Source organism: Sander lucioperca, chromosome 7 (assembly GCF_008315115.2).
Source record: "Sander lucioperca isolate FBNREF2018 chromosome 7, SLUC_FBN_1.2, whole genome shotgun sequence".
Classification (NCBI taxonomy): Eukaryota; Metazoa; Chordata; class Actinopteri; order Perciformes; family Percidae; genus Sander; species Sander lucioperca.
The window spans coordinates 5578314-5591339 of NC_050179.1; the positions used below are offsets into that span (position 1 = coordinate 5578314).

General features: G+C 42.3%; 1 protein-coding gene across 5 annotated transcripts in view; it reads right to left on the reverse strand.

Annotated features, from left to right (window-relative positions):
* Positions 1-798: 798 nt before the first annotated feature.
* The window catches only part of mon2 (MON2 homolog, regulator of endosome-to-Golgi trafficking), a 60688-nt gene continuing 48460 nt past the window's right edge, over positions 799-13026 (reverse strand). For 3 of the 5 annotated variants that reach the window (XM_036002872.1, XM_031282644.2, XM_031282643.2), the window contains 13 exons: positions 12718-12880; positions 11793-12086; positions 11001-11199; positions 9637-10280; positions 8640-8783; positions 7672-7689; positions 7006-7134; positions 4776-4966; positions 4635-4695; positions 4428-4551; positions 3933-4140; positions 1982-2064; positions 799-1525 (listed from right to left, as the gene is read on the reverse strand). In XM_036002872.1, the coding sequence (XP_035858765.1) occupies positions 1362-1525; positions 1982-2064; positions 3933-4140; positions 4428-4551; positions 4635-4695; positions 4776-4966; positions 7006-7134; positions 7672-7689; positions 8640-8783; positions 9637-10280; positions 11001-11199; positions 11793-12086; positions 12718-12880 (2422 nt within the window). In that variant the 3' untranslated portion in view covers positions 799-1361. The remainder of the gene's footprint in view (positions 1526-1981; positions 2065-3932; positions 4141-4427; positions 4552-4634; positions 4696-4775; positions 4967-7005; positions 7135-7671; positions 7690-8639; positions 8784-9636; positions 10281-11000; positions 11200-11792; positions 12087-12717; positions 12881-13026) is intronic. The other 2 variants (XM_031282646.2, XM_031282645.2) reach the window with 1 other exon arrangement.

Sequence of the window (13026 nt, forward strand, 5' to 3'; positions counted from 1 at the left end):
TTATGGCTGCTGTTTTGTTCTGGGTTTGTGAGGGTTTACATTTTAAAACTTGAGTTAGTATTAGGTCATGGGAAGTCATGGGACTTCTCAAGGGCCTGTGGTTGAATCTACTTATAGGGTCCTTCGAGTAAAACGCCTGAAGACCCTCGATACACACTGCATTAAAAAAATCATAAGAAAAACATGAAGATGAAAGAAATATAATCAATTAAAAATGATTTGTTAGTGAATCACAACAAATTTGAACCAGGATCACCCTGATAGACTATAATAGGTTTATGCCTATGGTGCTGGTGACATTTTATCGAGGTTCAGCCCATATGATATTGATATAATTCTAATGATGGTCTTAAGATTAAAAACACTACAGATATCCTTTTGAAACTAGAAGGGCACTCCGCATGGCACTGGGCAAGGCACGCCCCATCTCAGGAAATAATCGGATTATTCCGACACCACAGGAATTCAACACAAATGCTGCTTCTCGCAATGTTAACGAAAGTGAAAAATTATTTGTGTATCCGACCCATGATTCGGATCCGCTCTAAAATGTATTGGGTTTTTACTTGGATCATGCTACACCCTTCCCCCAAGTTTCATGAAAATCGGGCCAGTAGGTTTTCCGTAATCCTGCTGACAGACAAACAAACAAACACACAAACAAACGGACAAACCGAACCGACTACAAAGTAAGTACTTTTTCATCAGGGACATCACTTTTTTTTTTTTTTTTTTTTTATAAATAGTACGAGAGTAGCTTAACATGCATTGTAACTGAGCACACTCAGAGCACAGAGCTGATCGTAGAATTGTCCCATTTATTTTATACAGACAAGTACATCCCTTCTCAGATGGCTGGCTAAAGATGACATGGAATGTTACAGTAAGATTTGTTTTCTTGCATAAAATCCTCACTGTTGAAAATGTTGCAAAAGTCTAAGTGTTCATTTTTTTAAGATCATTAAAGCCCCGGTTTTTGCATTTTTTTGTTAATTACATCAACACTATCACCACACACTGTACATCGACTCTGCCTCATCGGGAGAATAAAACAAACTAAACTCAGAGGCAACACTGCAATTATTTTTTTATCTCTGTAGTTAACACAAGAATGCAGTCAGTCTGTATGAGAATGGAGGGGGGAGAGGCGTAATCAGCTCACATGAGAAGCATACGATGATGCGTATGAAGGTCAGGGTCATCGATTCGGTCCGAGCAGGCCTCGAATCGCCGTTCGCCGCTTCATGTCACCGTAGATGGGGATCTTGTAGAGTTTATGTCTGTGCACTTGTGAAGCACGTCGGTCGAGAAGACACATTCAAGATTTCTTCATTACAAAAACCCAATTTAAGTGAGCCTGGTCAGGACTCTCCGTTCTGGACTCTGGAGAGGGGTGGCTGCATAAAGTCTTTGAAGGGCCCCAGGGCCTCCTTCAAGGCTGAGCTCACCTCAGACGAGGAGCATGTAATGCACTCTACCAGTGTGGGGTACAGGGCAATCACTTGAGCCCATGTGTTGCCATCCACTGCAGACAGTAAACAAAATAATTGCAGAACAAGAGGAAAAGGGAGTGGGGATGGGAAGGAGAGGAAGAGAATATGAATTGTGATAGAAGCCAATCAGAGAAATCATTTCCTTCCTAAAATTCCCACAGGAGTATGGAAATTAGTTTTGCTCTGAATAAAGGACAATGTAATGCAAACATCTCGAAGGGCATTTCAAAAACGTAATTTTAGAATGTCTCGCTTCAATCTATTGAAAAACTAATAATTCCTTGTAATTGACCTTGCTGGAAACGTAAACAGTTCTACCCAGATTGGTGATAAAACTCATTTGAAAAATGGTCCCAAATGTATTCTGACACATTTATTTGAAATGAATAGATGATAGATATGGTGGCATTACTGTATTTTTCATAGTGTTTTCATAGTGGCACCTCTTTCCAAGCTCTATTTATTCCTTGACACAGTTTGATACTCACCGTTTTCTGGCTGTGTCTTTTTAAGCGAATCCATCAAAGTGCTGATAGCTTTCAAGACAAAGATAATCTCTGTCACTTGTTGCCTAAAATGAAAAAAGACCTTCATTAGTTACAAAGACATGCAGTACATAAAACCTGTAGATGTTACATTTCGCGGATGTGTGAAAAAACAAGGAGAGTCTAATTTAGATCTTTTTCTGATGAGAGCTGTTGAATGCAAAGTTGTTTGTTGAGTGACAAACAACAAACAAGCCAACACAGACAGAAACAACAAAGTTTGTGGAAAAAGGTGACTGAAGGTCTTGCAGAGGTTTACTTTACATGACCACGTAGCAACCAAGATTCTTTTTCTCTCCACTATACAGGAGATAGGAAGCAAATTCGTATAACTAGTGCAGTGCCCGTTGAAAATGTGCCTGTTTGGTCGCTTGGCCTATGGTATTGCTGCTTGTAGAATTCTTCAAAACCGAATTTTACCCCAAAATTACTTACAGAAGGACCCAAAACCACTTCATATGCAACTCCACTCTATAGCCTACTACTGACTTACTGCTTTACCTGACAGAGAACGTTGCAGATTCAGAGAGACGTATGATCGTAAACCAGCAGAGGTGTTCATTTCCATACAGGTTTAGTGGCTGGACGGTTAACGATGAAGTAGGGGATTTGATTCGCGGGGGTATTTTGGCAACGGTAATGTTATTAGTGTTGTAAGTTAGGAGTAGACTTAATTAACCCGACCCAGGGTGATTCTGATGAAAAGTGCTGCGTCTGCCTGGTTCAGCTCTGAGATTTTCTCACACTGCACAGCGCTGTGAAGGAATAATCTCCGAGATTACGTTCTGTTCTGCCTCTGGTTAGAAGTGGTGAATGTAGGCTACAGCTCACAGCAACTTATTACTATATAGTGTCTGGCTTTTGTTTGATATTTAGTGTTGGCAAATGGCTTTTTAATCGAGTTTCCTCTTAGCGAAATAATAGACACCGAAAAGCGCAGCGCCTTTTTTTCGCCAACCTTATAACAGTCGCGATGTTCCTTTCAGCTATCAGCTCATGTGCCAGGAAAGTGAAGAAAAGTTAGTTTGGTATATCCAGCAATCATGTAGCTAACATTGGAAGCAGGGAAAGTCAAAGGCGGTAACACAAAGACCATTTTGTCCTGATTGTTAATTATACATAAAGTTATAGATACAATGTGTAGTTGTTACTTCAGAAGTTTTTTTTCCCCCAATCACAGATCATCTCACTAGAAGAAGACATCATATATTTAGCATTGTACTTCTTTAACATTGTTGGATTCAAAATAGACAGTTTAAATCAGAGATACTGTCTTCTTAATTCCACACAATCTTTATTTCTTGTCAAAAAGGGGCACCTTTTGGCACATTATCCACAATGCAACATGATGATTAACAGTTTGGTTAGACATTAGGGTGTGTTATGCAAGTAGAATTTCATGCAGCTCCCTCTGGAGCTACAAAAGACTTTACTCAACTTTTTTTGCAGTAGTATTCCCAAACCCACAGATTTGTAAGGTTACCAATTTGACTGTGAAACCATTTCTTATTTTTTATAAATATGTATATATTTTGCTCCAAGTTCTGCTGTTATTTGAAATGCTCTAATAATGCAATTCATGATTTTCTAATTTTGTACATTCATATAATTGTATTTAACAGTTACTGAACTCCCCCCACCATCCCTTTGCCATTTTCTGCGCTAATGGCGCAATTTCCCCTCGGGCATCATTTAACTTCCATCGTTTCTTAGGGAGAAAAAAAAAGATGGTGGTCTTGGTTATGCATGTCTCAGTGGTAAAATGATGGTACTGACAAACACCAATGTTTGGAGCTGAATTTCTGATGGGGAGATCCGTCCAAAAACATAAAAAACTGGGTTTTTTTGACAAAGCAGGTGCACCATGTATTTTATTTAGAGGTGTGGGGTGTACCTGGGCAGGGGGCAGCGTCCACTCAGCCTCTCATCCTCTACGTAGCGTCGAAGAACATCCTGGGATCTCTTGAGGAGCACAGAGAGCGCCATACGAGAGATGTAGCCCTCCTGCGGGGTGGACACCTTGTTGCTGAAGGAAAACTGCAGCAGCGTCTCAAAACACACCTTAGAAAACTCCTCCCTCATTCGCACATCGATCTCTGCCTCTGTCAAGAGAAAACCCTTTAGATATTAGACATGGTGGTGGTGGTGATGCCCAGAGTGATTTACAATGAGTGGGCAGACAGGGCTTTACTGTCTTGCTCAACGCACAAAGAGTTTGACAGAAGCCATTGTTAGTGATGAGCCACAGGGAGGGCTTTTGCAGCGAATCAAGGACTTAATGGTTACAGTATGATTCCACAACTTCCAGCCAACCTGCTGTGCCATCAGAAATACAAGTAAACAGTACAGCTGAAGTCAAGCTATTTTAGCTGCCTAAGTTACATCTTACCTGTGAATGAGGGAGACTGTGAGTGAATGGAACCTCTATTGAGCATTGTCATGATCTGGCCAACAAAGTCTTTAGGTATGAAATTGGCAAACGGTAAAATCTCTGTGCTGATCAGTTGGACAACCTGAAATGAAGAGGACAGAATGCTGATGTGGGCTACCACACAATATTATGTTGACAAACTGGATGATAGGAACAAGTATTTACCTCTACATCAACGGCTTCGTTCTTCTGGAATTCCTGGATGGACAGGTTATCTGGAGGTGTGCTATAAAAAAAACAAAAAAACAATTAACTTGATACTACCAAATCGTTCAAACTCAACTTTATGATTGTCTAAATCTGTACCTTTTGGTGAAAAGAAAGTCTTCAAAGGCGTTGGCTAGCTCTGGCCACATAGTGTCAAACTTTCCAGATGAGGCATGCTGGCGTGCCACAGGCAATCCAATAGACAGCACCTTGAGCAGAGACGAAACGGCGAGCTTCCAGGTGCTCTCTGATGGACAGGCATACTTCAAACCCAAGGGCATTCTTAAAGTCTAAGGGGGGGGAGGGAAAAACAACGGAGGAGACAGCAGTAACAATACATCATTAGACTGAAACACAGAGAAAGTAGCCTGGGAAAACCCTGACGAACTTCTGGCAAATTTGAGATTTGCTCTGCAAGTCAGTCTGGCCAAGAGCCCATTCAAGCCCATTTCCAATTTTTTCAAATCGAGGCACCAATCACAACCACTGAGTCGGGCTTTACACGATGACGATAGCGCAACGACGGCGAGCAGCTTTTTGTTTACATCCAACATGACGGCCACCGAAGCGCAGCAACCCGTTGATGCCGCTGTAGCTGCTACGTCACCCGGATCGTTGGTCTGATTGGTTGAAGGACTATCTAATTGCACCCAGAGGCATTTGAGCGGCATCCGCTGGTGACGCCCCTTTGGAAATGAGCTGTGAATAAAGCTTGCCCAGACCCACTCTCAGTTACAGCTGAGAAGGGTCTGGTGTCAACCAGGCTACAGAGAAAGACTTGAAGGTAAAATCTACACTAACACTAACTGCAGTTCCCTGAAAACCTTTCACCTTCTCTTTTATGCTGAAATGTGGGGAGACTGTTATGCATCGAGTCAACATTAAAGCAGTATGTCAAGATTGTGCTCCAAGGCAGTTGGTCCGATTCATCCTACAAAACCAGGAACAGTGAGAGACCATCTTTTTGACATGGTCCTCTTTTCAGAGAACAGCTGGGTTCCCCAAGGTTGAGATTTTGCAAGTATCGCCTTCTTGTTTTGGAGAAAAAGGGTGGGGGCCAGATTTGGATTTGTCCATAGGGAACCTTCATAATAGTTCCTTGGCAAATTAACTCTCTTCAGTTTGAGGTTTCATATGAACAGACTATGGGAAAAGAGCAGTTAAACACAGGTGTCAGATCATGGATGAGAAGTTAAGGCTTTCCATGACTTGCACTAACAAAATCTTTTGGTGTTTGACTGCATTCAGAAAATGCTGCTGACATTGGGCACCGACTGCACTTCACGTAAGATAGAGTCAGCCTTGAGATCAATCCTATCAAAAAAGGCAAGTGAAGTGTAAGTTGCCCAGAGGCAGACAGACTCCTCAGACAGCAAACAGAATTAACTAGTGATTTAAAAATATACCACTTCCGAAGCATCTCTTGGACGTTTTTTATACACCCATCCTCTTCGAAAGTTATTCACAATATTCAGTCAGTGAATTCCTCACCCATTCATGGCTAGCCTCTCTGCTGCTAGAACACATGGTATGATTACAGACAACAACACTGACAAGGATCATTCACTTGCTTCATTTCTACAATTCTGCTGAACTATATGGGCTACTTCATATCTGTTGCGTGTCTGTTTGTTAGAACCTGCAATACTCGCAAATAACCTGTAGGTCCGTCACTACGAGGTAACACCTTTTACATGCAGTCATTTGATCCATTGTTAATATTAAAATATTGTTTACAGCAGCTTTAAGAGAAAATCAACACTGTGTTGCCAAAGTTGGTGCTTTTCCGTAGTGAGCGGATGGATAACACCTGTGGTGACATCATTGATATGGTATGCCAGAAGTTTAACTTGCCTCAAGGTTTGATCCCACAGATAGCAGTGCAGCAGCAATTTTCTGCCCTGTGTGATTCTGTGTTAACATACTCTTAAAATAAAAAAAATAAAAAACTTTTTCATGACATCACACCACACCACATTTTATGACTGCGCAGTGTCCAACAATAACTGGCGCTCAATGGGCAGCCAGTAAAAAGTGTTGAGGATATTGCTGTGCTTATTGGGCTAGTGTAAAACACAAAAACAAAAAAAACACAGTAAGCCTCAATGATGCCTCTAGCCTAACACTGACACATTACTCCCCACTAGAGAGAAGGCACATGCGGACCAAACTTTAGAGGTGCTTTGGTAATACGTTTTGATAATTGATCATTTTATTCAAATATTATATTTGCTCACAATAATTCTGTTGGAAAACAAACTTTTTATCAGTTCCAAAACCTTTACTATGAGTCTTTTGACTATGAATAATCCCATCCTGGTGGAAATACCTTGATGATGTTCTGCAGAACTTTCTCATTGATGACAGCTTTGTGGCACGCTGTTTTATGGTACAGGTCCACCACCACCTCCAAGGAGCGCTCAGCAAATGGCACATAGTTTAAGGCAACCCATTCCGCCTGCAGGGGCAAGAGGATTGAACAAGAGAAAAAAACACGAGTGGATATTAGTCAAACACATCTAAAAACCCATTATCTGTACTTATTGGCAGAGCCACATTGAAAGCAATTTTTAAAAGGCACACTTTGTAAAAGTATACAAGTAACACAGAAATGTATTTTAAAGTTGCAGTGGCTATTAGTCTGCTTTAGGTTTTGTTAGGCGATTATGAGTACCACAGCTGAAATGTCATAGCCAAACAAATGACTTGATGCTACAAAGTGTGTCTTTAAGAAATATAAACAGAACCACACATGTGCATATGAACGTTACCATAAACACAAAATCAACTGAAAATGGAACTGCACAGGGACTGTGCACACAGGAATAACCACCAGTTAGTGGCAGGCAGAGAGGGGGAGCATGGAGTGAGGAGGCGCAGATGAGACATGAGAGCCTACCATGCGGTGTGATATTTGCCGCAGAGGGTAGGTCATCACCATTCAGCACAGCTTAGTAAAACTATAGAGGGGGCTGAAGGAGATGACGGAACTCACCGGTGCAAAGAGCTGGATCTAAAATGATTATCCAGTGAGTAGTCCCAAGAAACAGAATGAGAAAAGGTCGCAATTAAACTGGTGTTTTAAGTTGTATCAAATTTGCAGTGGATAGTTGGCTAAATGAGATTCAATAACCAGGACCGATTAAGGGGAAAAACACTCACTCCAAGGATATTGGAGGCAATCTGACAACACCGAATAAAAGTCAACAAGGCAATAAAGACCTGCCGTAACATCTGTTTGGCTGGGTCGGAAAAGAAAATGTTTACCCTCTCACTTAAACCATTGAACAGATTTAGATTATCATAGGGCTGGACCCCACATGCACAACTAACAGACTGGCAGTCAGGATTTGATACATGAAATGTGTAGCGCTAACATTTCTTAGCACTGTAGCAGCCCGCCAGTGTTAGATCGAGACAACTCTCAGCATTCCCCTGAAGACATAGCACCTGCTGGATTTTGGTTTTTGCAACAATGAGTAAGAAAGACACTGACATTTAGAACAATGTTGTGAAAAGACTCTTCTGTTCTTGAGGATGAATGAGAATTGTTTGTGGTTTAATAAATGAAGTGAAATGCATTTGAACTGTGTTTTGAACTGAAAAGTAGTGAAACATTTCTCTGGCAGGCTGCCAGCAGGATGAATCATGACTGAGGGAGGGAATATGAGAAAGAAATGGCTTGGGGCTACTAATGGGGGTCCAGAAGAACATGTCAATCTCAAGAAGGGCCATGATAGGGGCTTCATAAGGACTAGACTGAATGAGAGAGTGAGGGGCGGTGTTTCATTAACTTTAAAAAAAAAAAAAAAAAAAAAGAGCGACGATCTTGTTGAGAAATAACAGATCAGGCAATGATAACAGAGTACACCATCCAACATTTTAATGAAACAAACTGTTAGAAGACATAAATTGCAAATAAAAACCAAAGCAGTTAAAACAGCCAGTTCCATTTCCCCCTACCTGGTTGTATTTGGCATTGGCCACGTGTTTGGTTTCCATCCTGCCGTATTGAGGAGGCTTGCAGGAGAACTCCACGAAGAGTAGCAGCTGTTCAAAGATGGCTGGGTACATGACCTGCAGGTTCTCCGGGCCCACACAGATGGCCTGCAGCAGGGAGGGAAGGGAGGAACAAACACTGCTGACATCCACCACAGGACTGCACATTACATAATTTAGCAGACTGACACATTGTTTCCTGAACTGAGTTGACACTAAATGGGAAGAAATACTTTTGGTTGAAAGGGAGAGTAGTAGGGTCTGCTTTTCTCAAAGACATGGTATTCATAGCAGAGAGGGCTGGGGTTGCTATCAAGTAAAGGTGTCAATTAAAAGGTACAAGGAAGTGTTTTATCCCATTTGCATTAGGGTTAACAGTCCAATGAAAACATTGCATTGTTTAAAGGACTGACTCAAGCCTCATTTGCTGGTTCCACCTTCTCAAATTGGAGGATTTGCTGCTTTTCTCGGTTTGGTTAAACAAAACAAGCAGTTAGAAGACATCACAGTGGGCTCCGAGACATTATGATGGGCACTACTTACTATTTTCTGACATTTTAAAGACTCAACATCAGAATAAATAATGATGAAGATTAGCTGCAGCCCTTTGTAGTATTGGGATATATAGGATAAACACTGGATTAAAGCATTAGGGCTGCTCCCACAAAACACTGCAATTTCTAGGGGATAACCATGTTTTCTTCCTTCCCTTTATCTTCTTGGCTCTCTTCTTTTAAGAGTACTTTTTTATTTCTGGGTGTAAAGAGGTGGACAGGAGAGAGAGGATGCCATGCAGCAAAGGTCCCCTACTGGACTCAAAATGGGGACATTATCATCTTAGACCTGTAGGTCAACCTGACACCCTACTGGGCTCTTATCTTGATGCTATTTTCTATGGTACATACTGTATAACACAAGCCAATGGTGCCAATATTTTTAAAATACATTTTGCTTTGCCCACCTTCTGCAAAACATCCAGAGAGGTGAGCACAGCTTCCTGCAGGCTGGTGAGCACCGCCTCAGTAAAAGAGGGGAGGATGAAGGGTGAGGCATCACTGCTAATAGGCACGGACACGGCCCCATGGAGGATGACCCCCAGCTTCTTCAGATCCTCCATACTGAAGTTGGCTTTTATGTGCTGGTAGAGTGCTGGGAAAATCTGGATCAGTGCTGTGAGGAAGGGCTGGCTGGGGATGAAGGAGAACTTCTCTGCCGGGCCACTAGGTGGTCTTGTGCTGTCCGTTCCTGTTCGATACCACGTGTTCCACGCTGACCACCATAGAGCAGAGTCTTCTAAGGCTGACTCCTCCCCTGGGGGAGGGGCCTGCAGCTCAGCGCCGTTGTATCGCGTCAGCCGTTCAACTAGTGAATCTGAGCGCACCAGGGGTCTGCCAGGACCAGACGCTGAGAGGGGGTCAATGAGCACTGGGGGGACGCCCATAGCAGCAAATGCATCGCCTGCTTTGTCCGAGTCTTTAACAGGTGTACCAATCTGTAGGATCTCCTGAAAGCTCTTGAGGGCAGCCAGGGAGACCTCGTTGTTTTTGCTGAGAGCAGCTGACTGAATGTGGTTCAGGAGCACCTCCCAGGCCTCGAAGAAATCACCTGCAGATACAGAGCACAATGTAGGGAGAGTGTGAGACTGCCAATTAGCGGCAAGTGTAAGCTGTAAATAAAGTGTGACCATTAGCACTTTCATGTGAGGTTTCAAACCAACACAAGCCAACTAACAGAAGTTCAAAGAGGCCACATACTGACAACTATGGCCAGAACCGCACGTGTATCAGTTGCAAACAGTTTCTTGTTAATACATTTTGTCAACATCAACATGAGCCTATTTTCAATGAAAATACATTTACCATAGGAGGCCCGTACTGTGATATTACTATATAGCCAGCAACAGTTATTCATTTTATCTAGGCTGTACAAGAGCAGCCTTTCTCTAATTTATTTAATGTGTGGTAGGCTGGGAATGTGTTCTATATTGTGAGTCACCTCTTGTAATTTGGCAATGGCTTAAATGTTCAGAGGGATGATGAGTTCAGTTAATGAGGAGCTCATGTTTTAGTATTCATATCTCCCTGGAATGTTAATCCTGTCCCCATAGGGCGTGACATGGCTTAATGTGTGGTAATATAGCAGTAAAAACTGCCGGGCCTTTTCTGAACTTTTGCTACACGTGGCTTGACCTATGAATACATTTCAATGTAATTGTCATTGTTTACAATTCTTTGGCAGCTGTGGCAAGCAGTGTGTCATAGTCTACCTTATGTATAACAGCATCAGATACATCATACATATCAGAGTAGATTATGGCTGGCTCACCTAACTGCTGGAGGAGATACCGCCTCGTGTTGAAAATGCGTGCCACCCCGGCAAGTGTCAGCACCCACGTCTCCGCCCATTGTTTTTCAGCGGTGTCTCGCGAGTGGTGGATAAGAATGTTCCCGCCGCCAGACTCAATCTTCTCCTTGTCTGCTGTGGTGGATGATGTCCTCACACAGTCTAGCAGGTGGAACAGTACCTAGTGGTGACACCAAGATAGTTCAAATAGCAGAAAGACAGCTCCAAAGACAGCATATTAAGAGTCTATAATCAATTAAAATAAGATAACAAATGTAGGGCTGCAACTAACGATTATTTTCATAGCTGATTAATCTGTTGATTATTTTCTCGATTATTCGATTAGTTGTTTGGTCTATGAAATGTCAGAAAATGGTGAAAAAATGTGGATCAGTGTTTCCCAAAAGCCCAAGATGACGTCCTCAAATGTCTTGTTCTGTCCACAACTCAAAGATATTCAGTTTACTGTCACAGAGGAGAGAAGAAACTAGAAATGATTCACATTTAAGAAGCTGGAATCAAAGAATGTTTACTTCTGTCTTAAAAATTTACTCCAACAGACTAATCGATTATCAAAATAGTTGGCGATTAATTTAAGAGTTGACAACTAATCGATTAATCTTTGCAGCTCTAAATGAATGCAGAGTATAAATCTAAGGGAAGGAAAGTTCATTTCAACCCCTTTTTTGTAACAGTATTGTGTACAAACAACATGGATGACAGCTTCTCCAGTATGACTAAATCCAATGACAATTATAAATTCTTGCATGTTACCTTCCAGACCACAACATGCCATGTTGGCTGCTGCAGCAGGGTCCCGTGGGCAGCGATGGTGGAGAACAACGTTTGCCCGGCGCTTTTACGCACAGCGGGCCGTGGGTCGACACACAGCTCGCCCAGCTTGGCATACAGGCACAGCCACAGACAATCAAAGGGAGGGGCGGGGTGGAATGGCCTGTTCAGGGTCTCTCCTTTCTCCTGGGCCTGCTTCTGCAGAGCTTCCTCCTCCCTCTCCAACTCCTGTGTGATGGCTTCGCCCCTTTGGAAGAAGTAGTCTGAAATGTTCCACTGTGGGTAAAATGGGGAAGTGGGGGTAGGGAGGTTGGTAAAATGCTTCTGGCAGTTTAGCTATCCTATTACCATAAAGTAACCTCACAGGACCTGCCACAATCCAAGAAAAATAACCCTGCAAACCACAGATCAATATCGGGTTTTGCATGTCCTGAACACGGTACAAAGTATCTATGAAAGGTCAGAGGAGTGCTTAAGTGATGGTAAATTTGATTAAATAATGCAAAACAAGGAATGATGTAATATTGTCTAATCATATTACACATACTATGTTTTAGCTTTAAAACTATTGGAAAAGAAACATGTCCAACCTGTTACTCATATTTCAATAATACAAAGTAATAATAACTAAGGCAGCCATTGCCTGTTTTTTTTCCATTTATATAACCATATTCTATGTTAGCGTAGCCCTGCTTGAACTTCATAGATTCACACATTCACACCTGGGAATTGACCGGTAACATCACATCATTCAACTGATGGACTCTCAAAGCCCAGTAGACCAGTTGATGAAATGTTTTTCTGCGCAACTTTGCAGTACATAGCGCGAAGGTAGAGAATGAACCACTTGCAGGAATGTGTGTCGAGCATAACGCTTAAAAATAATGAGCACAAGGAGTTATCTCACTAGTAGGCCAATGGAGGTGAGGCTGATGTTGAGCTCCTGGTTCTGCAGGCCGAAGCTGCCGGCTACATCCACTACAATCTGGAGGCACGTGCAAGGCATGGTGGGCAGGAAGTCTGTCACCACCAACTGCAGGCACTGGAAGGCTGTTCGGATCAATGACTCGCTGAAGGGAAACAAAGACACATGACAGCCACGCTTTGGAGTTCAGTTTCTTGAATTACTGGCAGTACAATCGCAGCAACAGACATTTAGGATGACTCTCACAAATAAAATATTTGCATTGAGCATAAAACAACTATTTCAGCACAG